The 25,858-nt window shown below is 24.4% G+C and overlaps 11 protein-coding genes across 11 annotated transcripts, besides 1 other annotated feature; 8 read left to right on the forward strand and 3 right to left on the reverse strand.

The window, feature by feature from the left end:
- Nucleotides 1–197: 197 nt before the first annotated feature.
- Nucleotides 198–771, reverse strand: EHI_074080 (uncharacterized protein). Its single transcript, XM_648456.2, has one exon. It carries the CDS (start codon nt 574–576, stop codon nt 259–261), a length of 318 nt encoding a protein of 105 aa, XP_653548.1. The 5' UTR covers nt 577–771; the 3' UTR covers nt 198–258.
- An 828-nt stretch (nt 772–1,599) lies between these two features.
- EHI_074090 (40S ribosomal protein S14, putative) lies at nt 1,600–2,185 on the forward strand. The gene is made up of 2 exons (XM_648457.2): nt 1,600–1,640; nt 1,714–2,185. Exons 1-2 carry the CDS (start codon nt 1,638–1,640, stop codon nt 2,149–2,151), a joined length of 441 nt encoding a protein of 146 aa, XP_653549.1. The 5' UTR covers nt 1,600–1,637; the 3' UTR covers nt 2,152–2,185.
- A 246-nt stretch (nt 2,186–2,431) lies between these two features.
- On the forward strand, nt 2,432–3,929 carry EHI_074100 (Rab GDP dissociation inhibitor, putative; the record flags this gene model as incomplete). The annotated part of the gene is made up of 2 exons (XM_648458.1): nt 2,432–2,824; nt 2,880–3,929. 2 exons carry the CDS (start codon nt 2,432–2,434, stop codon nt 3,927–3,929), a joined length of 1,443 nt encoding a protein of 480 aa, XP_653550.1.
- Nucleotides 3,930–6,380: 2,451 nt separating this feature from the next.
- Nucleotides 6,381–7,853, forward strand: EHI_074110 (Oxysterol binding protein, putative; the record flags this gene model as incomplete). Its single annotated transcript, XM_648460.1, has 1 exon — nt 6,381–7,853. One exon carries the CDS (start codon nt 6,381–6,383, stop codon nt 7,851–7,853), a length of 1,473 nt encoding a protein of 490 aa, XP_653552.1.
- Nucleotides 7,854–8,019: 166 nt separating this feature from the next.
- On the reverse strand, nt 8,020–8,749 carry EHI_074120 (HAD hydrolase, family IA; the record flags this gene model as incomplete). Its single annotated transcript, XM_648461.1, has 2 exons — nt 8,020–8,487; nt 8,540–8,749. The coding sequence occupies 2 exons, from the start codon at nt 8,747–8,749 to the stop codon at nt 8,020–8,022; spliced, it is 678 nt and encodes a 225-aa protein (XP_653553.1).
- Nucleotides 8,750–8,959: 210 nt separating this feature from the next.
- EHI_074130 (uncharacterized protein) lies at nt 8,960–10,182 on the reverse strand (the record flags this gene model as incomplete). Its single annotated transcript, XM_648462.2, has 2 exons — nt 9,704–10,182; nt 8,960–9,585 (listed from the first exon to the last, which is right to left on the reverse strand). Exons 1-2 carry the CDS (start codon nt 10,179–10,181, stop codon nt 8,960–8,962), a joined length of 1,104 nt encoding a protein of 367 aa, XP_653554.1. The 5' UTR covers nt 10,182.
- Nucleotides 10,183–10,350: 168 nt separating this feature from the next.
- Nucleotides 10,351–11,422, forward strand: EHI_074140 (uncharacterized protein; the record flags this gene model as incomplete). The annotated part of the gene is made up of 2 exons (XM_648463.1): nt 10,351–11,010; nt 11,114–11,422. 2 exons carry the CDS (start codon nt 10,351–10,353, stop codon nt 11,420–11,422), a joined length of 969 nt encoding a protein of 322 aa, XP_653555.1.
- Nucleotides 11,423–11,605: 183 nt separating this feature from the next.
- Nucleotides 11,606–17,338, forward strand: EHI_074150 (uncharacterized protein; the record flags this gene model as incomplete). Its single annotated transcript, XM_648464.2, has 2 exons — nt 11,606–12,132; nt 12,205–17,338. 2 exons carry the CDS (start codon nt 11,606–11,608, stop codon nt 17,336–17,338), a joined length of 5,661 nt encoding a protein of 1,886 aa, XP_653556.2.
- Nucleotides 17,339–17,483: 145 nt separating this feature from the next.
- On the forward strand, nt 17,484–18,071 carry EHI_074160 (UBX domain protein; the record flags this gene model as incomplete). The annotated part of the gene is made up of 1 exon (XM_648465.1): nt 17,484–18,071. One exon carries the CDS (start codon nt 17,484–17,486, stop codon nt 18,069–18,071), a length of 588 nt encoding a protein of 195 aa, XP_653557.1.
- Nucleotides 18,072–18,219: 148 nt separating this feature from the next.
- Nucleotides 18,220–19,914, forward strand: EHI_074170 (uncharacterized protein; the record flags this gene model as incomplete). Its single annotated transcript, XM_648466.2, has 2 exons — nt 18,220–18,555; nt 18,619–19,914. The coding sequence occupies 2 exons, from the start codon at nt 18,220–18,222 to the stop codon at nt 19,912–19,914; spliced, it is 1,632 nt and encodes a 543-aa protein (XP_653558.2).
- A 1,461-nt stretch (nt 19,915–21,375) lies between these two features.
- Nucleotides 21,376–22,051: a repeat region.
- A 1,146-nt stretch (nt 22,052–23,197) lies between these two features.
- On the forward strand, nt 23,198–24,174 carry EHI_074180 (cysteine proteinase 1, putative; the record flags this gene model as incomplete). Its single annotated transcript, XM_645064.2, has 1 exon — nt 23,198–24,174. The coding sequence occupies one exon, from the start codon at nt 23,198–23,200 to the stop codon at nt 24,143–24,145; it is 948 nt and encodes a 315-aa protein (XP_650156.2). The 3' UTR covers nt 24,146–24,174.
- Between the last annotated feature and the right edge of the window lie 1,684 nt (nt 24,175–25,858).

The following is a 25,858-nucleotide window of genomic DNA, read 5'->3' on the forward strand; positions in this document are numbered from 1 at the left end:
CTTAAAGAAGGAGTGGTTTATAAACAGTTTTTAGTCTGTAATTTTTATATAAAACTCCCATACCTGTACATTTACAAAATCAAAGAAAAGGATTTACTTAACAGTTTTACTCTCTTTTAAATAAATTACTCCCAAATAATAAAAATTTCACTTTTGGTTGTTCTATTTAAACATCCTTTTAACAGAAAAAACAGACAAAAAACTTCTAAAAGATGACTTTATAATAAGTTATTAACTCTCTTAATAATCAATAAATGTCTAAAATCCTCCCATTGGATATCCTCCAGGACCTGGCATTCCTCCCATTGGTGGTGGATATGCCCCCATAGGTGGTGGACATCCTCCCATAGGACCTGACATTCCTCCCATTGGTGGTGGATATGCCCCCATAGGTGGTGGGTATGCTCCCATAGGTGGTGGATATGCTCCCATTGGTTGTGGTGGATAACCTCCCATTGGTGGTGGACAACCATATACTCCACCAGTTTTAGCTGCATATTTCATAGCATCTTTTTGCATATCCATTTGGTGTTCCATCATTTTCTTTTGAGCTTTATAAGCGTCTTTTGAGTACATTTTGAATTAATAAGATATAATCTTTTCTTTTTATACTATTAGATCTCTTAAAAGAGTCATGAACCAGTTCTTTATCATTGGTTTCCTCATTAGTCCTTTCATGAAAAAGTTAATCACAGATCATCATGCAGGTTCAGCATTTTTATCAAATGATAACCAATATGATATAAATAATTATTTAGTTTAATTATTATTATTAATTTTATTAAGTTACTTTATAAAAAATTAACAATAATTTCCTCTTTACTACTATTTATAGATTATTAGTTCTAAATAAAAAAATATAGAAAAAATAGTTTTAAACGGAAGTAATTTGAATAATTTTTTAATAAAAATCTCTGCTAAACATTTTTTAGTTTCTCCTTCTTTTATTTATTCATCAATGACAAGAAGAGTTTTTAATTTCTTCTGTTATATGAATAAAAATCAATAAATAATAAAATTGTTAAATATTCAGTTACAAATTGAAACCATTATTAGAAAGAGGTAATATTTTCAGAAAGAAAAGAATAAAAGTCATAAATGAATTTGATAAACATTTATTACTTTATTAAAAATACATCAAAAGTTCAATATAAGTCTTTTATTAAAAAGTTTTTTAAAAGAAAGTTAAACTAAAATCTATTTATTTGTTTCTAAAATATATAAATCAGTTGTAATAATTCTACTTATTTCAACTAACTTATTAAATAATATTGTTTTTTTCATAAATAAACTTAAAACTATTTCAAGTATATTAAATTGTAAATAACCAATAAAGTAATAGTATTAATTATTATTTGTTTTATTTTTATTTATTTGTATTATCACAATCTTTAACTTTAAAACATTCATATTAAATTCTAAAAAATAATTTTCAACATATTGTAGAATATCAATAACATTATCTTTTATTTCTTTTTATAAAAAATTATTTATTGTTATATATATCATTTTATAAGTGAATAAGTAAAAAAAAAAGAAAAAAGGTTTAGTAAAACCTAATTATTAATTAAAAAAAAACTATAGTTTACTAGCCCTTTTGAACTAATTAAATCGAGTTCTTAAATAAACCCATTGGCATGGTTTGTTACACTACACATTTCATTTATATTTTTAACAAATGAAGTTGTTTTAACTAAATACTAATCTTTTTAGTCAAAGAAAGTAGCCGCAAAGTCAAACGTTCCAGAAGTTATTCCAGGTTCAACTAAAGATGCATTTGGTGTAGCCCATATTTATGCTACCTTCAACGATACTTTCGTCCATGTCACTGATATTTCAGGAAAAGAAACCATCATTAGAATTACTGGTGGTATGAGAGTCAAAGCTGATAGAGATGAATCTTCACCATATGCTGCTATGACTGCTGCTCAAGATGTAGCTAAAAGATGCAAAGACCTTGGAGTTACTTCCCTCCACATTAAGATGAGAGGTGAAGGAGGAGTCTATAGCAAGACCCCAGGACCAGGAGCTCAAGCTGCTCTCAGAGCTCTTGCTCGTGCTAATATGAAAATTGGAAGAATTGAAGATGTTACCCCAATCCCAACTGATTGCACTAAGAGAAAGGGAGGAAGAAGAGGAAGAAGACTCTAAATTTAATTTGATAACAAGGGTTTAGTATGTTTGATTTTTTTTGGTTTTCTTTTATTTCTTCTTAGATAAATTCTTTTATCATTTTGATATTTTCTTGTAATTCTTATGATATACAATACTTTTTTATTGAAACAACACAATTCATCGTATCATCTATAACATATTCTCTTTTCTCTTTTGTACTGAAATGTTATTATCATAAAATCCTAAAACAAATTTAAAAAGAAACACTTTTCACTCATCTCAAAAACACTAAATTGAGTCGCATAAGTATTAAGACATGTCTACTCCTTATGATGAATTTAAAACTACTGTTTATGATTATGCCATTATTGGAACAGGTGTAACTGAATCTATTGTTGCTGCTTCTTTATCTCATCAACACAAAAGTGTTGTTGTCATAGACCCACATCAATTGTATGGTGTTCATTCCACTTATATTAACTACAGAGAATTAGAAAATACTATTAAAGATTTAACCACATCTTACTCTATTGAAATTCCATTAAAAGATTTATCATTACAAAGGTCTATTAGTATTGATTTAACCCCACAATTATTTTATGCAAATGGGTCTTTGATAAATCTAATTGCAGAAGCAGAGATTCATAAATATATGGAATTTCTTTCTGTAGATGCGGTATATTTGTATACAAAAGATAAGATAATGAGAGTTTGTTTTTTGTTTAACAATTCTTTAACAATACATTTGATAATTATTTTGATAGGTACCAGATTCAAAGAATGAACTTTTTACATGTAACGATTTAACTCTGATTGAAAAAAGACAATTAATGAAGTTTTTAAATGATATTTATACTGAAAGAAAATTAACACCTGAAGAAACTCAGTTATATAAAGGAATTTCATCATTTAGAAGTCTTAGAAAATATATGAATTCAATTAAATTATCTCAATTATGTCAAGATATGGTAATTTATGGAATTTGTATGTCATCAGATAATGATATGGACAATCCATTAGAAATTCTATCTAGACTTCAAAAATATGCTAATTCATTAGGTAAATATGGTACTTCTCCATTTATTTTATGTAGATATGGATTTGGTGATGTTGCACAAGGATTTAGTAGAAGTTCAAGTGTTGTTGGAGGTATTTTTTTGTGTTGTCATCCATTTAGTGAAATTACTAAAAAAGATAATGAATATCATATTCAATGTTCAAGTCCAGTGGGAAGAACAGGAATGACTCAGTTTACTGTTAGATCAAAAAATTTAATCAAAAACGCTTTCTTTGAAAAAGGTATTGAATCAAGAAAAGTTAATTATCTTCAAGCATTTACTACTGAAGAACTTCCATTTGAAAGAAGAGGATATTTTACACTTCCAGGAATTTCTCAAAAAAGTATTCAAGGGATTGTGTCGAGAATAGAAGATATGACAACAATTGCACTTAGTGTAGAACATATTGATGGAGAAGAACATGTTCTTGAACAAGCGTTAGAAAAGATTTTTAGTGAATATAAAGAAAAATGTGTTTTTATGATTAAATATTCATTAGAATTAAGACAATGGAAAGAAATGAAAAATAACAATGGAGTATTGATTTGTTCTGATGGAACGATTGGAATTAATAGTGACATTGATATTATTGTTAATGAAGCTAAAAGTCTTTGTGGAGAAAAGTTGTTCAGAGACGATGAAATTGTTGAAGAAGTACCAATTGAAGAGTTCCAACAGCTTGAGAAAAGAAAGAAGGAAGAAGCACAAACAACACAACAAGAAGTTGAAGAAAAAAAACAAGAGAATATAAATTGAATTAATAAACAAATAACCTTAATTTAATTATTATTTTTCTATAACAAATAAATAATAAATGAAATAATTTTAAGAAAAATTATAAAAAAGAAGATGAATAAAAAAAAAAAAAATAAAAAGAAATTAATGAAATGTTAATAAATTTGTTTTTATTATTCTTGTTCTTTATAGTTTATTTTCTATGTTATGTTTATTTCTTCTTGTATTGTGTTTTTATGTTTATTTCTTCTTTATTATGTTGTGGGTTGTTATTCTTTTGGTTTTTTCTTTTGTTATTCTTCATTGAAGTAACTCTTCTTATTTCTTTGATTCATGTTTGAATCTATTCATTATTTATTTTCTCTTTTTATGTTGTTGTCTTCGTGTGTTTCTCTTTTCTATTCTTATTCATCATTTATATCTTTTCGGATTCTCTTTGTCTTCATTTCATCCTTTCTTTATCAAATAGACTTCCATTCTACAAACAAAATACTTCTTTGTAAACAAAATGGTATTTCATCATAAATTATAACAACTATCATTCTTTCAACATTGTTTAATATTTTTTTTGTAATTTATACAACACATTTATCAAAATATAACAAATGTCTCAAAAAAAGATTTAATTTAATGATTGAGTGATATGACTGACTTACCATCTTCAAATACTATGATTATGAAATAGTTTTTAATAATTTCAAATTATTTTGTTTTACTTCATAGTATTAGAAAGAAATAAAAAAAGTATTAATTTTTTACGAAAATAAATATCAATTAATTCAAAAAAAAATAAACAACACTAGTTTCTAAACCTGCCTTCAAAATAAAAAAATGAAATAATCTTTAAATTCTAATAAATATCAATATGTTAGTTAATAGCAAGTTATGGACAGAATTTACGAATAGTGTTAATATTATGGCAGAATCAAAAACTAAAAGAAGCTTTGAGTTATTAATAAGTGTCCTTTCTGAAGCGTTGACTATTAAAAATTTAGTTCAATACTCCGGAATTGGGAATTCATTTGCGGCTATTGACTTCATGGAAAAACACGTATTATCTGAAAAGGCAGAAACAGAACTTGTTAATGCATTTGAAATTACCCCTGAATTATTAGATCAATCTAAAAAATTAGGACAAATAGTATCAAATGATGATACAACAAACGTTAATAAAATTATTGCTATGTCAGATGAAAAATTTGAATTCATTGTAGATTATTTTAGAGGAGATCCAATTTATGAATTTGTATTAACAGCATTCAATGAAGGAAAATTAAGTGTTAAAAAATCAAATTTGTTAAAACGAAAGCTTCATCTTGCCAAAGATCAAAGTGATGTTGTTTTAGGATGTGGATATAATTTAACAAGAACACAAACGACAGAACTTGTAAATAGAATGTTAAAAACATCAGAAAAAAGATTAAGTGAAAAGATTATTGTTGTACGAAAAGAAAGAGAACGAGTTACTGCGTTTTTAGAGAAAGATCAAATTGATAAAGTTGAAGAATGGACAAACTTAAAAGTTGGGACTATTATTTTTGATTCAAATGTAGATGATTGGAGTAAAGGAAGTTCTGTATTTGGTCAAAGAGTGTTAAATAGAAAAAATTTAGTGTTTGTAATCAAAGATACAAAAAATAATGTTTTTGGAGGATATGTAAATTGTTTAATAGACCGTGCTTGTTTAACTGATGACACTGAATCATTTGTCTTTTCATTACAGTCTAATGGTCGTATTAAAACTATGATGAAATTCCCAATTAAAAGTGAAAGAAAAAGAGATGCTTTTCGTCTTGGGGGAGATGATTGGGATTGGCTTTTTTGGATGGGATTTAGAGATATTTTTATATGGAAAAAAGGAAGTGAATATGAAAACTTTTGTGAACAACAATCATTTGAATATTACGGTATTACTAAGGCATTATGTGGAAATAGCAATTTCTTAGTTTCTAGAATTATTGTTATTCAGATGATTTAATAAATTTTATTTTATATAACATTAATTTATAATTATTTTGATTCTTTTTTGAGATACAAAACTTTTTTATACGTTACTAAAATCAGATTTCTCATTTTAAAATAGACAGAAAATACTTTTCGCAGAAAAAGAGAATAATTACCTAATAGAGAAGGTAAAAACCATCTAACAGAATTTATTTATAAGATAACCTAATCTAAAAAAAGAATCATCGATGGTTAAACATCCCACAAGAAAAAAGAGAAAGAAAGTTCTTTGGATTAATATCCTTAAAAAGTGATAAAAATAGAACAGTGACTTTTCAATGTCCTTTTTTGATGTGTGATGAAATCCCGAAGAAGTGGGGGGAAAAAAAGAATTACAAATTCAAAAAATAAAGAAAAGAAAAGTACAGAAAAGTTCGTTTATTTTTATTTGTTTGTCTCTTTTGCTGCCATTTTTCAGTGATTGCTATATAAAAACCCTTATAAGACAAACTTATAAAACAATAAAGAATGACTACACCAATTAGAATTGATTCAGATGCAATTAAACAACTCCATGGAACTGTTTATGTTCAACAAGAAGAAAAGACACAAGAGTTTGTAGATGCTATGGAAAAAGGAGATGGTAAGTCTATTATTTGGGAGATTCTTAAACAATTACGTCCAGGTATGTCTTTAGAAAGAATTACAATGCCAACACATGTAATGGAACCACGTTCTTTATTGGAAAAATTAACTGATTATTTTACTCATCTTGACTTAGTTAATGCTGCTGCAAACGCTCCTACTGCAGAAGAGAGAATGGTTAAATTAGTTCAATTCTTTTTATCAGGATTTTATATTACACCAAAAGCTTGTAAGAAACCATATAACCCATTATTAGGTGAGTTTTATAGAACATCTTGGTCACATGCAGATGGAAGTAAAACATTCTTTATTGCAGAACAAACATCACATCATCCACCTGTTTCATCTATTTATGCATGTAATAGACAAGCTGGATGGGTAGGAACTGGAAGTCTTGATTTTGTTACCACCTTTAATGGATTATCAGCATCTGCTGGTATTCAAGGATTAATTAAAGCAAAATTTACTAAATTTGATGAAGATTATGAATGGAATTTCCCTATGGCATTAGTCACTGGTATTTATATTCCACCATTAACTATGGAAATTGGTGGAGTATTAAACTTTGTTTGTAAACAATCTGGATATAAAGCTAAAGTAGAATTTAAAACAATGTCAATGTTTAGTAGTTCAAATTATAGGCAAATTAATGGAATAATTAGTGATCCAGAAGGAAAACCAATTTATGAAATTAATGGTAGATATGATGAAGAATTATTCATTACTGACAAAAGAACAAAAGAGAAAAAGTCTTTCTTTAAAGTAGAAGAATTAAAGAAAACAAAAGAACAAAGATTAGTAAGAGAATTTGACAAATTACATCCATTTGAATCAGAAAAATTGTTTAAAAGAGTATCTGATGCTATTATTAAAAATGATCAAAATCTTGCTATGGAAGAAAAGTTTGTTCTTGAAGAGGCTCAAAGAACACAAAGAAAATTAAATGATGAAAAGAAAGTTGAACAAGAAAGAAGATTGTTTGATAAACAAGGATCTGATCATGATTGGAAATACAAATGGGAAAATTGGAATAAGTATGACCCAGAAACTGAAGGAGAAGAACTTGAGATTGGAGGTAAAATTGTTACTTTAAAGAAAAATGAGGTATTAAATGAAGAAAGAATTAAAGAAATTTTAAGTGATATTCCTTATCCTGATTGGAAAGAAGGGGAAGAACCACCTCATATGTTGGAAAGTTTTAAATTCTTATTAGATAGATATAAAAAAGTAGAAGATAATAAGGATAAAGAAGAAGAAAACAAAGAAGATAATAAAGAAACAGAAGAGAAAAAAGAGGAGGCACCAATTAATGAAAATGATTCTCTTTGTCCTAAAGCTGTAGTTGCAAAAGCTTAAATTATATAATTTTACTATTAATCATTATGTAGCTATAAAAAATAATATTAAACAAATGAAAGTTTAATTGAATTTCTTTTATTAATTGTATTTATTATTTTAGAAGAGAAAAAAAAATAGAGTTAATTTTCTTTTCTTTTTTGTAAGTGTAAAGAAATATTATTATTTAAATTTCTCCTTCTAATCCAATCATTTCTGGTTTAAATTCTTTTAAAGATTCTAATATTATTGGAACTCGATTAAATAATGGATCATCTTTAATATGAATGTCTGGTATAGCAATTGTCAATGCCCCTGATGCCAATCCTGCTTCTACTCCATTAATTGCATCTTCAAATACAATTGTTTTACTCATATCTTTTTCTCCACAAAGTTCTGCTGCTCTAATAAAAATATCAGGTGCAGGTTTTGAGTGATGAACAGAAGAATCATCTCCACAAACTACTACATCTACATATTGTAATAATTCTTGATTCTTTTTCATTTTTGTTTCAAAAATTGTTTTTGCACTACTTGTAGCAATAGCAACTTTTAAACCTTTTTGTTTTAAAAACTTTAATATTTCTAATGCTTTTGGAAATGGTTTTACTTCTTCACAAAGTTGTGCTAATCGTTCTTTCTTAAATTTAACCATCTAAATTTTGTTATTATTACTTAAATATTATTTATTGTTTTTATTAACAAACTTCTTCTTTAGTTTTTGAAATATGATGTGTTTGAATGATAATTGGATTGGCATATTCTGCTGACTTTCCCATAACTTGTTTTCTCGTTTCCCAATCATAGTTCTTTCCATCTCCATATAAATTAATAAATTCTTGATTAATTGCTGCATAAAGAGGTTCTGTATCAAGTAAAGTACCGTCTAAATCAAATAATGCACAAGTATATTTCATTTGTAATGATGAAATGGAATTTAAAGGGTTGAAAAGGGTTTAATATAACAAGTTAAAAAAAAGAAAGTGGTAAAAAGTATATGAAAGTTAAGAAAATAATATTAAATTATAATGAGTCATAATTGGTTAGATATTACTTCTTCTTTTTATTACTTAATTTAATGAAATAAAAGAAGATAATAAATAACATTTAAAAAGTTAATTTTAAATTCATTTTGTTATTTCTTTTTTAATTTCTTCAGTTTTATTATCATCTTCTTTTACTTTTGGTTGACTAGAGTCTTTTTGTTGTTGTACTAATGAAACTTGCTCTAAATGATTTTGACGAAGAATATGGATTTTAGAACAAACATATAAAAATAATTCTCGGTGTTCTTCAGGAATTAAATCAACTAATTGTTTTTCTGTTAATTCAAATGTTGAAAATAAATTGTCATAAGATTTTACTTTTAATATTGATACAATAAATTTAAATAAAATTCTTACTCTATTATAATTAATCATTCCTTTCATATCACTTTCTATTGCTTTGTCTAAAACAACACATGTTTTAAATAATTGATCAGGAGTAATAGAATTATTATAACTTTGAAATGTATTTTGTGTAACTGTTACTTTAAATTGATTTCTTGGTTTTGCCATCCATGTACAATATAAATTAAATTGTTCTGCAATAGCATTTGGATGTCCATTTGTTGAAAGTAAAATTAATATTGAAAAGAGTAATATATCAATAGTTTGTTGATAAAATGTTGTTGTTTCATCATCACTAACATTAACATGTTCTAAACACTTTTTTAATTGTTCAAATGCTGCTGTTTGTGCTGTGGATAATTCTTGATAAATTAGTTATATTCATATTATAAAATTAAATAATTTAATACAATGTAGAACAATACAAATAATATTGTTTTACTTCTCTGTTTTTTTTTATAAACCAAATAATAAACAAACCATATTTAACTGATAACATACAAATTGTTTCAAATACTAAATATTGTAATTCATATGAAGTTGATGGAACTAATGCTTTTAAATAATATGTACATGCCATATTTGGATGTTCTAATGTATACAACATAGTACCAAATCTAATTGAATACATTGAAATATTTGTTGGATCTTCCTTTTCTGCTTTTTCTAATATCTTTTCAAAACAATCATTCATTAATAAAATACATTCATCAAATGATACTCCATTATATAATTTAATATCCATTTCACTCTCCCAATATCTTTCTGCAGCAAATAATAATTTTTGAATATCACATTCTCCAGAAATCATTTGAGCATCATACATTGAATCAGCAGAAACTCTTTTGTCAGGATGTGTTAATGCATAATTATACAATTTGTTAATATCATTATTTGTTTTTTTCCATCTCCCAAGAAGAATGGTGTTATAGTAATTAATTACCGAATTGTTACTCATCAAAAATCTTATCCAAAAACAATTCTAGTTTTTTCTTTTTTTTTTCTTTTTTTTTTTAAGTTCTGATATTAAATTTGTTATTTTAAAATATGATTAATACTTTTATGTTATTCATAAAAAGAAAGAAAAACAAAGAAAGATACTAGAAAATATCAGTAGTCTTAAAAATATGGAAATTGAAGAAACTCCCCATGCATGGACACTTTCACAAACACATAAATTTAATATTCAAAACGAAATAACAGAAATACCTATTAACTTATTTGTTATACCATCAAATTGTGAAACGTTTTGTTATCTCATAGTATCATATTCTTTTGGATTTAATATTTACAAAAGCAATCAAACTGAAACACCTATTGTTCCAATAACTCAATACTCATATAATAAACCAATAATATTTTCATTTCTTATTCGTAGTACATATAGTTATACTTTTGAGTTATGGTTTATCTTTAAGAATGAGGATAATTCATTACGTATGTCATTTGTTTCATTTGATCCTTTTAAAGATGGTTTAATAACTGATCCTGGTTCATTATCAAAGTATGTTATTAAACAAAATGATATTATCACTCAAGTAGAACAAAAAGATAATATTCTTGCTCTTATCTCATTTAATAGACTTATTGTAATTCGTGGACATGAACAAATAGCTAATAAATTGTTTAAAAATGAAATTACTGCAATGACAAATAATGGAAGAAGTGTTTTCATTGGATTTATTAATGGTGATTTGGTTGAATACTCAATTATGTCTGAATCACTTACTGAAATTTTCCAACATCATGCACCAATTACATCAATTACTTATACCATAGATTCATTAGTTTGTTTTTTTTTTATTTGTCTCATTAGTATTTAACATATCAAAAAGAGTTATAATATTATCATTACCATTATAAATTAATATGTCTATTAACATTATCTAGTATGTTGGCACACTGGATGGAAAGTTACATATACATCCTCTTGTTCATCGAGTAAATTCTAGAAAAAAAAATATTATAGAATTAGATGGTTCTGCAATCTATACAGTTTATTCTAATCATCTTGCTAAATTTCCATTAATTGTATTGTGTAAGAAAGGCATTCATGTGATTACAACTCAATCAAATGAGGTAAGATTCACGCCAATATCACCACCACACAATACAAATGTTTTAACGATGGGAGTGAATTTAGAAATTGGGGTTATTGGATTATTATGTGATAATGAAATGACACTTTATTCTATTTAATTGAAGTGATGATTGTTTTTATTTAAAGAGAATTATAAAGAATTGAAAAGAAGAAAAAGGAATTGTAAAAAGAAATTATAAAGAATAATAAAAAAACCATAAAATATAGTAAAAGAAAGAAGAATCGAAAGAAAAAAAGGAAATAGATAAAGAAAGTTGATATTAAAAAGTAGTTAACAAAGAATGCCACATAGTAGACTAATTCTTTCAGAACTACCAATAGATACGAAAAATAAAGTTATTATATCTCCACTTCATACACATATTTGTTGTCAAGAAGAAAATACATTAAAAATAATAGAAATTTCAAGTAAGAAAGAAACAATAATTTCTGAAGTAAAAGAATTTATTACAGTGTTATTAGGAAAGAATGAAGGAGTAGTATATTATACTAAGAAAAGTATTGTTTTTCATGGATTTAATTCAGGAGATTTTATTCTTACAGAATCATTAAATGATGAAAAATTAATTTTACATTCAACTTATGATGCATTTCTTGTGTGTATCTTTCGTCCATATAGAGTTGATGTTATTGGATATAATTCAACATTTAGACCATCAATGTTATCTCCATTCAAAAATTATTTGTTACACTCATCACAAAATAACATTTTAGCAGTAATTACAGCGGATAAAAAATTACATTTATTCATTCCTCGTGTTCCACCGTTTTCAGTTACATTAACATTTTTAACATCTCTTCCAAAAAAGTTTACATTTACTTCAGAATTAGAATATTTTGCATTTATTTATGATGATAAAGTTGTAATATTTAGAAATAGAAATAGTATTCAAATGACTCAAATGAAACTGAGTCAAATTGATTTTTTCTTTCAACTTTCTGCACAAAATTCAAATTCATTTATGGTTATTAATGAAAAAGATGTATCTGATGTTTATCTTAGTTCAACTTCTGTTTTATGTGTTATAGGAGAAAGTATTAAAACATATAATATTTGTGATATAAAAGAAGAACCATTACTATCTACAGGAGTAAAGTCATATGCATTTATTGGATATGGAGGATGTGGATCAATTATTATGTTAGAAAATAAAAACATTATTTGTTATGTTAGAGATGTACAATCAGATAGTCTTCTGAGAGGAATGATTAGTTTAGGATTTGAGAAAATGTGGACAAAGTTAGTAAATTCAAACACTGAATTACAAAATGCAGATAGAAAGTTAATTGAGTTTGAAGACTCAATGAGAGGACTTCGTTTAGATAGTGCAAAGAAAATATTAGAAGAAATGAAAGATGTTCAAGTTTCACAAGCGTTAAAGATTACAGAAGATTATTATAATTCAGGAGTAGAAAAGAAAATGTATTATAGAGACCTTTCTATTATTTCAGAGATTGGATTGGCATGTATTGTGAAAGAAATACATAACAACAACAAACAAGGAATTATGAAATATGCAGAAAATGAAACAAAATTTGTTGAGACAATTTTAATGGAAGAAGATATGTTACTTTCTAATGAAAAACAACAAATAAAGAAAGAAGAAAGTATGATGAGAAAATCAGGGAATTTTGAAAATATTTCAGAACAAACGAAGATTGGATTATTAGATGGAATTATGAATGGAAATATGGTTACAACAATGAATAAGTATGGATTTAAATCAGAAGAAATTAAAGAATATTGTATGAAATTTGTATATCAATTTGTTGCTAATCAAAAAATCAAAGAAGCTATTCATTTATTAATGAGACTAGGATACAAAGACATTAAATTAATTATGAAAGAATTATATGATAATACACATTTAATGATTATTAGAAAAGAGATTGAAAATATAATGAAAGAAGTATTAATTGAGGAGAATAAATACATGAATGAATATGAAGAATATTTAGATAAAATAAAAATTGAAAAGAAGTATGAAATACGAATAAAAGAAATAAATGAAACACAAGAACAATTAGAAAGTGAATTTACAAATGAAATAATGAAGAATTATGGAATGTCATATGAGCAAGGATTTTCAGATAATATTGCTATTATTCCACGAATTGATAATACAAATGGAAAAGCAATAGGATTAAGTATTAAGGATATTGAACAATTAGATGAAGAAGAAAAAAATATGCTTCTTAAAGAAGAAGGAAAACATGAAACAGAAGATATTGAAATTCAATTTAATTTATTACATGGAAAAGTAAAAGAAATTGAAGGAATACTTAATACAGGAAAAGAAGAAAATGTTAAAGAAATTAATGAAAAGAAAGAAATTACACCATTAATTGTTAGAAAGAGTATTAATACATATATGATAACACATCCAAATGAAGAAATGATTAATAAAGCAGAAAATGAAGGAATTAATAGTGAATTAATGAGAACGTTATTAATTGGAAAGAATGAAGTTAAAAGAAAGTATTTAGATATGATTCAAGGTATTGAATATCTTCCAACATTTTGTGAAATTAAAGAAAGGTATCATAATACAGAAGCTCCACAACAATGGATGAAAAAAATTATTCAAATGGATGAATGGAATGATGAAAATGAAGAAAAAGTTATAAATAATAAAATTGATATTCAAAAAGAAGAACCAGAAGGATGTGAAATTATACCGTTATATGAGACATTAATGAAAACAGAATATAAACCAATGGAACCATTTAAAATGCCATTTCCACAGAAAGAAATAAAAAGATATGAAATGAATTTAAAAGATTATTTAAGTGATAAAAGAATTATTGAAGTAATTAGAAATAAAGAAGTAATGGAAGAAAGTAAGAATATTCTTTTATTTAATAAAGATATGAGAGAAATGGCAAGTTTTATTAAAGAATTTTTAGGAGATAAATATATTCGACTTAATATGCTTATTGCAAATGTAATTGAAGAAGATGGAAATCAAGAATATAAGAATATAATAAGAATTGAAGAATTAGACAAACAAGAAGATAAAATAGAATTTCTTAAATATTTAGAAAGAAGAGCAGAACCTATTAATCTTGCTAATGAATTAAGAAATTATTTAGCAAATAGATGGGGATTAGAATTAAGTGAAAGACAAATTGAAATTATATGTGAGAATGAGAATTTAATAGAATTGTTAGAAAGTAGTGATGAACATGGATATAGTAATACTTTAATTGATAAATGTGTAAAAGAAAATTGGCCAGAATCACCATTAAAAAGTCATATTGAAATTAATGAAAATGAAGAATTTTTAAGTCAAAGTATTGGAGTTATTATGAAAGGATTTTGTAATGAAGAAGAAAGTGGATTAAGTTATATGAATTGGATATTTGAAGATGGAGAAAGAACATTATTATTATTGAGGTTTTTTGAAAGTGCAATTATTGGTAAAACATTACAAACATGTCAAACAGATAATATAGAAGAAGGATTAATATATGTAATTAATCAATTAATTGATCATGAATTTAAATGTGATAGAATTATTGAAGGATTTGAATTCTTTGATAGAAATAATCCATTAACATTTTTCTTTAAGATAGTCTATTTTATTTCTATTGCTAGTTTTGGAGAAGTTATTCAATTAAAGAAAAGACTAAATGAAGCAATAATAAATAAAGAATGGAAAGTTGGAACAATAGAAAATATTATAAAAATTATGAATTGTATTATCATAAAATTTATTAAATTACATATTTCATCACCTGAATTGATTGAAAGATTATTAAAAGAATTATTAACAATTGAAGAATTACCAAAAGAAGTTATTCAAATATGTAAAGAAAGAAAAGAAATAAATAAGTTAATTGATCAATTTGGATTAAAGTTAAAAAGAGATTGTCAAAAAGAAGAAATTGTTAATGAATTAATCATAAATGGAGAATATATTGTGGCACATTCATTTGCTGTAGAATATGTTCCTAATGATATTTTCTTACCAATTCAAAAAGAGATTGAACAAATGATTAAAAAAGATAAATTAAAAGGAAAAGAACGTTGGGATAAAATCAATGAAATCATTTGTAAAAGAACATGTAGATTTGTTGATGCAGGAAAGTATTTCTTTGATGAAGCAATACGAATGAATTCATATCAAGATTATGAAAGAAAATATAAAGATATTGCAAATGAAATGTTAATAATTTTAAATTATTCATTAGAATGGTTAAATAAAGAAGAAGGTAGTTGTAAAGAAGCACAAAATATGATTAAAAAGGCAGAAAAATTAAGACATATTTATGAAGAAAGTAAAAGTAAAAATATTGGAGCAGCATATATTGAAAAAGCAAGTGAAGAATCAGTTTATTATCTTGTGAATAGAGGTGATTATAGTTTAGCAATGATAATGAATGAAAAAATTAGTTGTAGTGAAATGAAAATTTTTAAAGAAGGATATGAATTTATTATTAATCCACAAAGTTATACTATCCCAATAAATGAAGGAATTGAATATCTTGAAAAACTTATGAAACAAAGTAGTCAAATTAGAAGAGGAATACAAATATTAAAAATGAGATATTTAATTGTATATAAATATTATCCAGATAAATCAGTTATTTTAGCATTATTAAGAGATTCAAGTGTATTTAGAAGTAAATTATTAGATGTTGTTAGTACTATATGTGGAATAACTACATTAAAACAATTTGCATCAAAATTAACACGTTGGAATTTAATTTTTGAAGAAACAAAAGAATTTATTAATTGGGAATTAATAGAAGATAAAGAATTAGTACCAATATTATCAAGATTATATGTTGATATGGCATTAAATGTAAAACCAATTTGTATTACAGGATATCCAGTAAATATTATTAAAGGATTTTTAGGATTATTAAAAGATCCTGAAAATATAATTGAAATAATGTTACAATATTGTAGTGAAACAGAAAATTATTTTGTATTATCTGAATGTTTTTCATGTTGTTATATTGCAGGAGAAATAAAATGTTCATCAGAAATAATGAGAAAATTAATGGAAGTAATTTCAAAAAGAATGAATGAAATGTTAGAAACACAAAATTTAATTCATTTTATTAGATTTGCAGTAAAAACCAAAACATTAAATGAATTTTTAATTAAAAATGAAGAAGACAAAGAATATATAAGTTTACCTAAAATTGCACTTCAACAAGCATTTAAAAGTAAATTTGATAGTCAACAAATTATTCCATCAATTGAAGAAAAAAGTTTATTTGAAAATCAAATTTATTATCTTTCTGACTTAAAAGATATTCAAACAAATCCTGAATTACAATATCATTCAAGTTATGAACAAATTATTTCTGATTGTTATGCTATTTTAAATACTTCAATGGAAGGTGGTCTTTTTTATTTTGAAAAGGCTAATAAAATCGTTCAAAATTTTGTTACTACAATTTCAAATCAAATTAAAGTAACAATGCCTATATCAATGTGGTATCCTCAATTTATAGAAGCAATGAAATGTTATGCTCGTGCTATTGGATTCTTTAGAAATGAAGAAGAATATTATTGGGCAAATAAATCAGGACAAATGATTGGTATTTTATCATTACAAATTTATTTCGATAATGTTCAATTAATTGGATTAAATAGTGAACGAGCTTTAAATCAAATGATGTATTTTACTTCATTTGATGATGCTTTTATCTTTGCAAAATATTATAATTTATTAGAACCACTAAAATGGTCTAAATGTTTATATTACCAATGTATTATAAATGGAAATAAATCATATTTTGATCATTGGTTATCTGCTTTTGCTTTAGATAAAACTACTTTGACGGATATTTTAGAACAACATGAAAGAAATGAAAAAATGAATAATGGAAGAAGAAAAGATAGCATTCATTGGGATTATTTCATTTCAAAAGTAAAAAGAATTAATCCTGCATTATTTTATTTATGTGAAGGTCGTCCTTTAACACAAACTAAAATCCCTTCTGAACTTAAACTTATGATATTAAACTCAAATCTTTCACTTGATTCATTAAAGTAATTTAATCTTCTTTTCATATCAAAATATCATTCTCAATCTCAAAACTTTCTTTTTTAAATTTGTTATTTAAAACTTCAAAACTAAATTAGAATAAAAAATTTAATTGAAAAGTATCTTAAAAAAAATAATAATACTAAGTTAAGTAATGTCTATTAAATGGAGTACTCCAGCTGGAATTCCTTCTGTAACAAACTATGATAATAAAATTGGAAAACAAGACTTACCAAAACCAACTCTTTCTCCAAATGAATATAATCTACAAGTTATTTTACCAAAAATTACACCACTAACACCTGTTCAATCATATCCTGATTCTTTTTATGAACTAACTCCAAATGAAGCTAAAATCCTTATGCAACCAACTCAAAAACCAGATCATTTGGTTTCAAAATCATATCAAGAAGATCAAAGAATTATAAGAAATTCAAAATACAAGAAAACAACTATTAAAATAAAATTTCCTGATAATACTGAATTAATTCGTTGTTTTCATCCTTTACAAACAACACATGATATTTATAATTTTATTGAAGAATCTCTTCGTTTAAAAGTAAAATACGCATTAAAACTGTCTACAGGAAAACGTGATTTAATTAAAAATGACGAACAGACATTAGCCAAATTGAATCTTGTTCCAGGAGCTATATTATTAATAGTTTTTGAAGACTATAAATCAGTAGAAAAACCATATCTTCGTAAAGAGCTAATGTCATTAGCAACTGAAAAGAAATGATAGGAGGAGTATTTATGACAATTTCTTTAAAAGATAATATATTGAATGTTTTTGTCAAAAGAAAATAAACAACTCCTCTTTTTTTTATAACAACAACAATCTCCATAAAAAAAAGAACTTAAAAACAAAAGAAACGAAAAAAGTCGAGATGAGTGAATTTACTTCTCATAAACAAAGTAAAGACACAATTTCTGGAATGTTTGATCTAACAACTGACACAGACTTTGCTATTAAAGTTCCTCGTAAACAAAGTATTTCTACTGACAAAACTATTATTACTTCTTCAATAACAAAAGTAGAAAAGAAAGCACCTTTGATTGTTAAAACAGGAAAGGCATTTAAATATGAAAATGGAACACCAATTAATCAAGGGAATGTTGCTATTGCTGTGATTGATGAAGAGCAAGTATTTTCTTTAATACTCTATAAAACAGGAAATGTGATTATAACAAAGAGTGTGATTTACACTAATTTTCCTATAGTTGTTTGTTAGTTTTTATTTGTTTAGATAATATGATAGATAAAGAGAAATAATTCACCTGAGTAGATTCAAGAAAATAGATTTTGGTACTTTAAAGACAGTCAAGGAGTTGGATGGAATATAAAATTTAAGACTGATATGGATAGACTACAACTTTCTATTAAAGTTCTTGAGTGTTTAAGTCTAAATTGTCATCATGGAGTAATATTAAAAACATCTACTGATAAAGAAAGTGAAGAAACATTCAATGAGAAACTTAAAATTAAATACAAATTATGTTCAATTGAGAAGGAATTTTCACTTGGAGATGAGGAAGTTATGGAAATTGAAATGACATCACCAATTGGAGTTTTATTAAAAAGTATTAAATTTACTGAAAATACAACTGCTATCATTGTTGGAACACCAGAAAATTTAGAGTTAATAAAACACACTGGAACACAATTAATATGTATATGTATTGAAAAGATAGAAAGGTCTGAATCAAAAGAGAAAGATTTAACTGTTGAGTTTATAGGAAAAAGTGAGTTATTAGAACAGTCTGAGTCAACAGAAAACAAATCGACAAAAACTGTGTTAGAAAGAGTTTCTTCAATTGGGAAACCATTAGCTGGATTGACTCCAACAGTCATTGACAAGACACTGAAAGAGTCAAAAGAAGTTACTGATGAAGGGTGTAATGAAAATGAAGAAATGAAACAATCTAACAACGAGAATGTTCAAAAAAATAACCATCCACAAAAGACTCAAGAAGAATGGAAGGAAATTAGTCAACAACTCCAAAGCATGAGTGAAATGATAAAAAGACTAAACACAAGACTAGAAGGTAAAGAAGGAGATGTTGTTGGGATGGTTTTAAAACTAAAAGAAGAAAAAGATGAGATGGAACAAAAAGTTAAAGAAACAGTATTGGAAAATGAAAAATTGAAGAAAGAATTAGATGAAGCGAAGAAAGAAGTTGAAAATTCTAAGAAAGTAAATGAACAACTGTCAAGTGAACTTAATGAATTGAAAAATAAGCAAGAAGGTGTGTCTAAAGAAAAAATAATTCAACTCATTGAAGAAGAAAAAAAGAAAGAAGTTGATATAACTTCATTGTTTGAACAAATTAGAACAGAATGTGATACAGGAATGAAGAGAGTCATGCAAAAAGTATATGCTGATACTGTCATTGGAATAGAAGATTTTGATAATATGGATGAAGTACAAAATGTGTTGAGATCAGTTATTAAAGAAACAACAATTAATGGTATTCAAGAGGTTTTCAAACAAATTGAAGAGATTCAGCCGAAAGAAACAATCAACTTAGATAATATAATAAAATCAATACAACTCGAGTCAGAGAGTGTTGATAATCAATAATTCAATAATTCATCCTTCAATTGATTTTTTTCATTTTTACCACAAAAGAATATCACTAATGAACAATAAAATAGTGTATTTTAAGTAAATAAAAAAGAATTTTTATCATTAAACTAACGTTTATATTCTTCTTTAATTATAAATTACTTATTACTTAAAAGAATGCAGATAACATAAAGCAAATTAAAGTGTTTTTTATTTTACTTGTTTTATGCTTTAAGTTTCTTAATATTTGAATTTGGTTTTATTAACAACTTGGATAGAATTAAAACTCATTTAACATGTGTCTTCACAAAAACACAAGAAAATATCTCATTAATTAAAGGGTACTATGGTTGAATTATATTTAATTTATGTTGTTGGAGTTGTAAATAATTTTGTTGAAACAATAATTCATGTCATTCTAAATAAACAAATTTGTTAGTTTTATACTCTTCAATTTATCACTAATTTATTCATTACTATTCTCCTTTTGTTCCTATATCTATTGTTTGTTATTATCTAATTTGTTGAATTTACATGTAATATTTGCTATATGAACAATATCAAATCATGTTGTATGACAGTTTATGAGAAGGCATTGGTAATGTTAAAGAAAAGCAAGTTTGCCATTTCTAAATAAGTGTGTGGTTTTAACAAAATTAAACTTGGTTATTGGTATGTTATTTCTTCAAACCAATAAGGTTAGATTGTTTTGTATCTCATTTTCATAATTCTAATTAATTGTTCTCTCAATACAATCTATCTTTTATAATATCTAGTATGCATTGATTGACAAAGTCATGGTTACAATATTCAACGTAATATAAATATCAGTTAAAATACATTTAGAGTATAGTTTTATTTTCATGGTTATTCTACTTTTTCTTGATAAATCAACAAAGAAACATTGGAGATGAAAAATAATTATTGTATATTATAATCATTACATGGTTATGGATAATAGTGTTATTGTTTTACTTATTTGAAACTACATAAATGTTAGAAAAATTAAGTTAATGAAATGAAACACGATAAACTATATTGATGACGTATAATAACTGAAATGAACCAAATCTATATAATAAAGATTTACAATATTAGATAATATAACAAAGTTTGTAAGATTTAAGTAAACAACAACTGTCAAAACAAAATACTGGTTAGTGGGTATCGACAAATAAAAACTAATGTAATAAACAAATTAACAATATTTAAATTTGTTTAACTGTTTTTAGAATATTAGAAGTGAAATTAAGTACTTTCTTTTATTATTGTCAAGAAAGAAATTAGTTGTTCACAAAATAAACAGATTTATCAAATAAACAGAATGTTAAACTATTAAACATCTTTTATTTGTTAAATATATTTAATATCAGTATTGATGAAATGAAAGGTACTATAGAAATGAGTGTTTTTAATTTCATTTGTTGTTATTATTTATTTGCATTTTGATAATTTATTGTTATTTTTTATTGGTGTTAAAAAATGAAAGATTGAAATACTCAACACTGTGTAAAGACAAGATAGCTACAGTAGAGCACATTCTACTATCTTGTATTTATCATAAAAAATCACAAATGGAAAAACATGACAATATTGGCATTATAATATTAATTAATAAGAAAATATACAGGAAATAAATAATATAAAAAACCCCCATATGAAACAATGTTCAAATATAAAGACATCACAATGATATTGAATAAACAAATAATGCCTAAAAGTGATGGACAATATCACAAAATACAAGATATATATGTATTAGATAAAAAGAACAAAACTGATATAATATTTGATATGACTATTGTGGCTGATCACAACATTAATGGAGCCTATTTGAAGAAAAGAAATAAGTATAAGGAATTAAAGAATATTCTATTGAAAATAGAAAAAATAAATCCAGTAGTAATTTCAATAAATGGAATAATAAATAAAGAAAGTAATAAATTAATTAAAGAATTAAAAATTGACATCGAGAAAGAAATTAAAAACCATGTAATTAAAAACATGATGGATGTCATGGAATACTGCTTCAGTCATAACCAAACATACTCTGTAGAGCTGCTTGAAGAAGAAGACGAAGGGACGGGATTAGTCTCCATTAATCCAGGAAGAATAGAAGCTATTTCTATTAATACTTAATTAATTGCTTTTTTTAATTATTTATGAAATTCATTTTGTATGATTATTTTCATTTAATGGTGTTGATTATTGTTATTTTATCATTTTTAATTTTATACCATTTTGAATTATAATAGAGTGAAAATAATGTGTATTTATTTATTAAGAAATGAATTATCATTTATTTTTATGCATTTCATTTTTATTCTTGTTATTATATTATTCATTCTCTTATTTGTAGAATGTATCATGGTATATTTATTAGATTATTGATTATTATATTATTTATATTCATTTTTATTTGTTCAAATGATTAATACAAATAATAAATGAATAATCAAGACAATTCATTTATATCATTTATTTAGATTTTGTTTTGGTGTGTTGATTCAAGTGATACAATACTTTATTCTTTATTAATTTACTCATTAAAGTATTTAATTACAATTTTTATTGTTATAACATTTCTCTTCTTGTTGAAATAACATTCAACACTTTTCATAAACAAAATAAATATGAATGAGAAATATCAACACATCAAATAATTGAAATCAATAACTTAATAAGATGAGTATTATAAAAGAAATAAAATGAATATTAAATTTCATGAATGATAATACAGAATGATATTTTATTCGTCAGTTCATTAATTAAATAAATTGATAAAATCTCAAAATGAATAATTACAAGAATAATACAATAAAATATTGATTGAGGAATACTGAATGAATATAAACAGATAATATCATATATAATTATAAATATACAAAACAACAACATTTTAATTGTTTTAATTAATTAAATAATCATGTTAATTTATATCTTCAGTTGAATCAATAAAAATAAAAAGATAATATTATCAATGAAGAGTGACAAAATGAATAATTGTCATCTTGTTATTATTTGTTTGTTTGTTTGTTTAAAATATATTTAAGACTTTTCATTATTTTACATTGAAATATTATATCAATATTATCAAATTATTTTAATAATGAATATTTGTTTTTAATAAAAATAAAGGAGTTTGAATACACTCAACCAATAATTTAAATATTTATTTGATTCATTCTTCAATTTCAACATGAAATAACATTCATTATAGATTTTTCATTTTGAAATAAAATTTCTTTGTTTTCAAAGTGTATGTATTTAAACTCAAAAAGAATAGAAAATATCAACAATGTTCACTTTCATTTTGATGTTTTATATTGGATATGGGATTGATTTCAATACATGGGTTGCCAATAACAATAAACACTTCACAGCAGTTGAGTCACTCCGAAGAAGAGCAATCTTCAATATGAATGCAAGAATTGTTGCAGAAAACAATAGAAAAGAAACATTCAAATTATCAGTAGATGGACCATTTGCTGCTATGACAAATGAAGAATATAATAGTCTTCTGAAATTAAAACGAAGTGGTGAAGAAAAAGGAGAAGTTAGATATTTGAATATCCAAGCACCCAAAGCAGTAGATTGGAGAAAAAAAGGGAAAGTAACACCAATTCGAGATCAAGGGAATTGTGGGTCATGTTATACATTTGGATCGATTGCAGCACTTGAAGGAAGATTATTAATTGAGAAAGGTGGTGATAGTGAGACACTTGATCTTTCAGAAGAACATATGGTTCAATGTACTAGGGAAGATGGAAATAATGGATGTAATGGAGGACTTGGATCAAATGTTTATAATTATATTATGGAAAATGGAATTGCTAAAGAAAGTGATTATCCATACACAGGAAGTGATTCAACATGTAGAAGTGATGTGAAAGCATTTGCTAAAATCAAGAGTTATAATCGAGTTGCAAGAAATAATGAAGTTGAACTTAAAGCAGCAATTTCACAAGGTCTTGTTGATGTTTCAATTGATGCATCATCTGTTCAATTCCAGTTATACAAGAGTGGAGCATATACAGACAAACAATGCAAGAATAACTATTTTGCATTGAATCATGAAGTTTGTGCTGTTGGATATGGTGTTGTTGATGGGAAAGAATGTTGGATAGTTAGAAACTCATGGGGAACAGGATGGGGAGAGAAAGGATATATCAACATGGTTATTGAAGGAAATACATGTGGTGTTGCTACTGATCCACTTTATCCAACTGGTGTTGAATATCTCTGAATATTTCACAGTTAAATCACTTCTTTTTATGATTTTACATTTATCATTATTTGAATAAATTCAATTTTACATAAAATATCTATTATTTATTATTTAATGAAACAACAAATGAAATTAAAATATAAATAAAAGAAAGATATTTGATAATAACTATATTTCTTTAATATATCATTTATTTTATAGTGTGATTATTTATTATTAATGTATTTTCTGTTTTGAATGATTTATGATTAATGACATTATTATTCATTCTTAATTTATTATTTATTCATTAAATTAAATTCAAATAATATTTCTCATTTATATTATAATTAAATTATTTCTTCTTTATTTATTTATTGATGAAATATTTAATTAATGTGATGAATATACAAATAAGAATTTCATTTAAAATATACATGAAATAAAATAAATGAAAATTGTTCCTTATAAACGAATAATAATAATTAAATCAACAAATAAACAATTTCAATAAAATATATCAAAAAATAAGAAAAAGATAAAAGAAATCTAAAATATCACATAAATAATATCAAATAAATTGAATTATTAACAAATATTGTTTATTAATAAAGTACATAATGTAAAAATCATATTATACACAATGAATCAACATTAACTAAAAATAATAATTATTCTCATTTTGTAATTATGATTCACAATTGATGATGATACATTATAGTATAAAGAATTGAATGAAGAATTAATTGAATATAACAAATAATTAATAACAAAAATAATACAATAATGAATTAAATTATAATATTATTTATCATTATTTATCATTATTTTGTATTGTTTAATAAAATATTTATTATTTCTTTAAATATCATTTTGTTTATTTCATTTCTAATTGAAAATAATCATATTAATAAATATAAATAATTAATAATTTTAGTTGAATGACAATTATTTTTATATACACAAATAAAATAATAATTATTGAACATTGAATCTTCATTTGTGTATTATTGAATATGAAAAACATTATTAAAAATAAAAATAAAAATTATTGTTATTTCGTTTATATTTATTAATTCAATATCATTATAATACATGTATTATCATTATTGTTCATTTTTCATAACAAATTGTTATTTATTTGTTTATTTGAGTATTTATACAATGATTAATAAATAAATTAATTTTTAATATGTTTAATATTCAAAAATAAAATATATTTGATTAAAAATTTTAAATAAAATTTTTGAAATTTTATTAAATCAAATGAATGAACAATTGAATTATTTGTTTATTTCAATTTCATTTAACATAATTATTCATTTGATGTTTATATTATATCGAGTGAATAATCATTTAATATTAATCATTTCATTATTCTTATTAAAATTCATACACATATTCATGAAATTTAAAGAAAATTATATTATGAATTAATACAATAAATAATAAATAAAACAATATAATGATTGTGAAATATATAAATAATACAATAAATAAATAAATAATTGAAATATTGTATATAAATAAAATGATATAACAATGATGTTTTGTGAGAATATTATTGTTATTAATCATTTTAATCATTGTTATTAATTTACAAAATAATACCTATTTGTTATATTATTTCAATCAATACATTATTTAATATTCTTCTTATTCAATTTTCATATTCTTTATTTGTTTTATTTCTTCTTGTTATTCATTGTTTCTATTTCTATTTACTAACATATCATTATATTTTATTTCATC

This window comes from Entamoeba histolytica, genomic scaffold (genome assembly GCF_000208925.1).
Source record: "Entamoeba histolytica HM-1:IMSS scf_1104750517419 genomic scaffold, whole genome shotgun sequence".
Taxonomy (NCBI): Eukaryota; Evosea; order Mastigamoebida; family Endamoebidae; genus Entamoeba; species Entamoeba histolytica.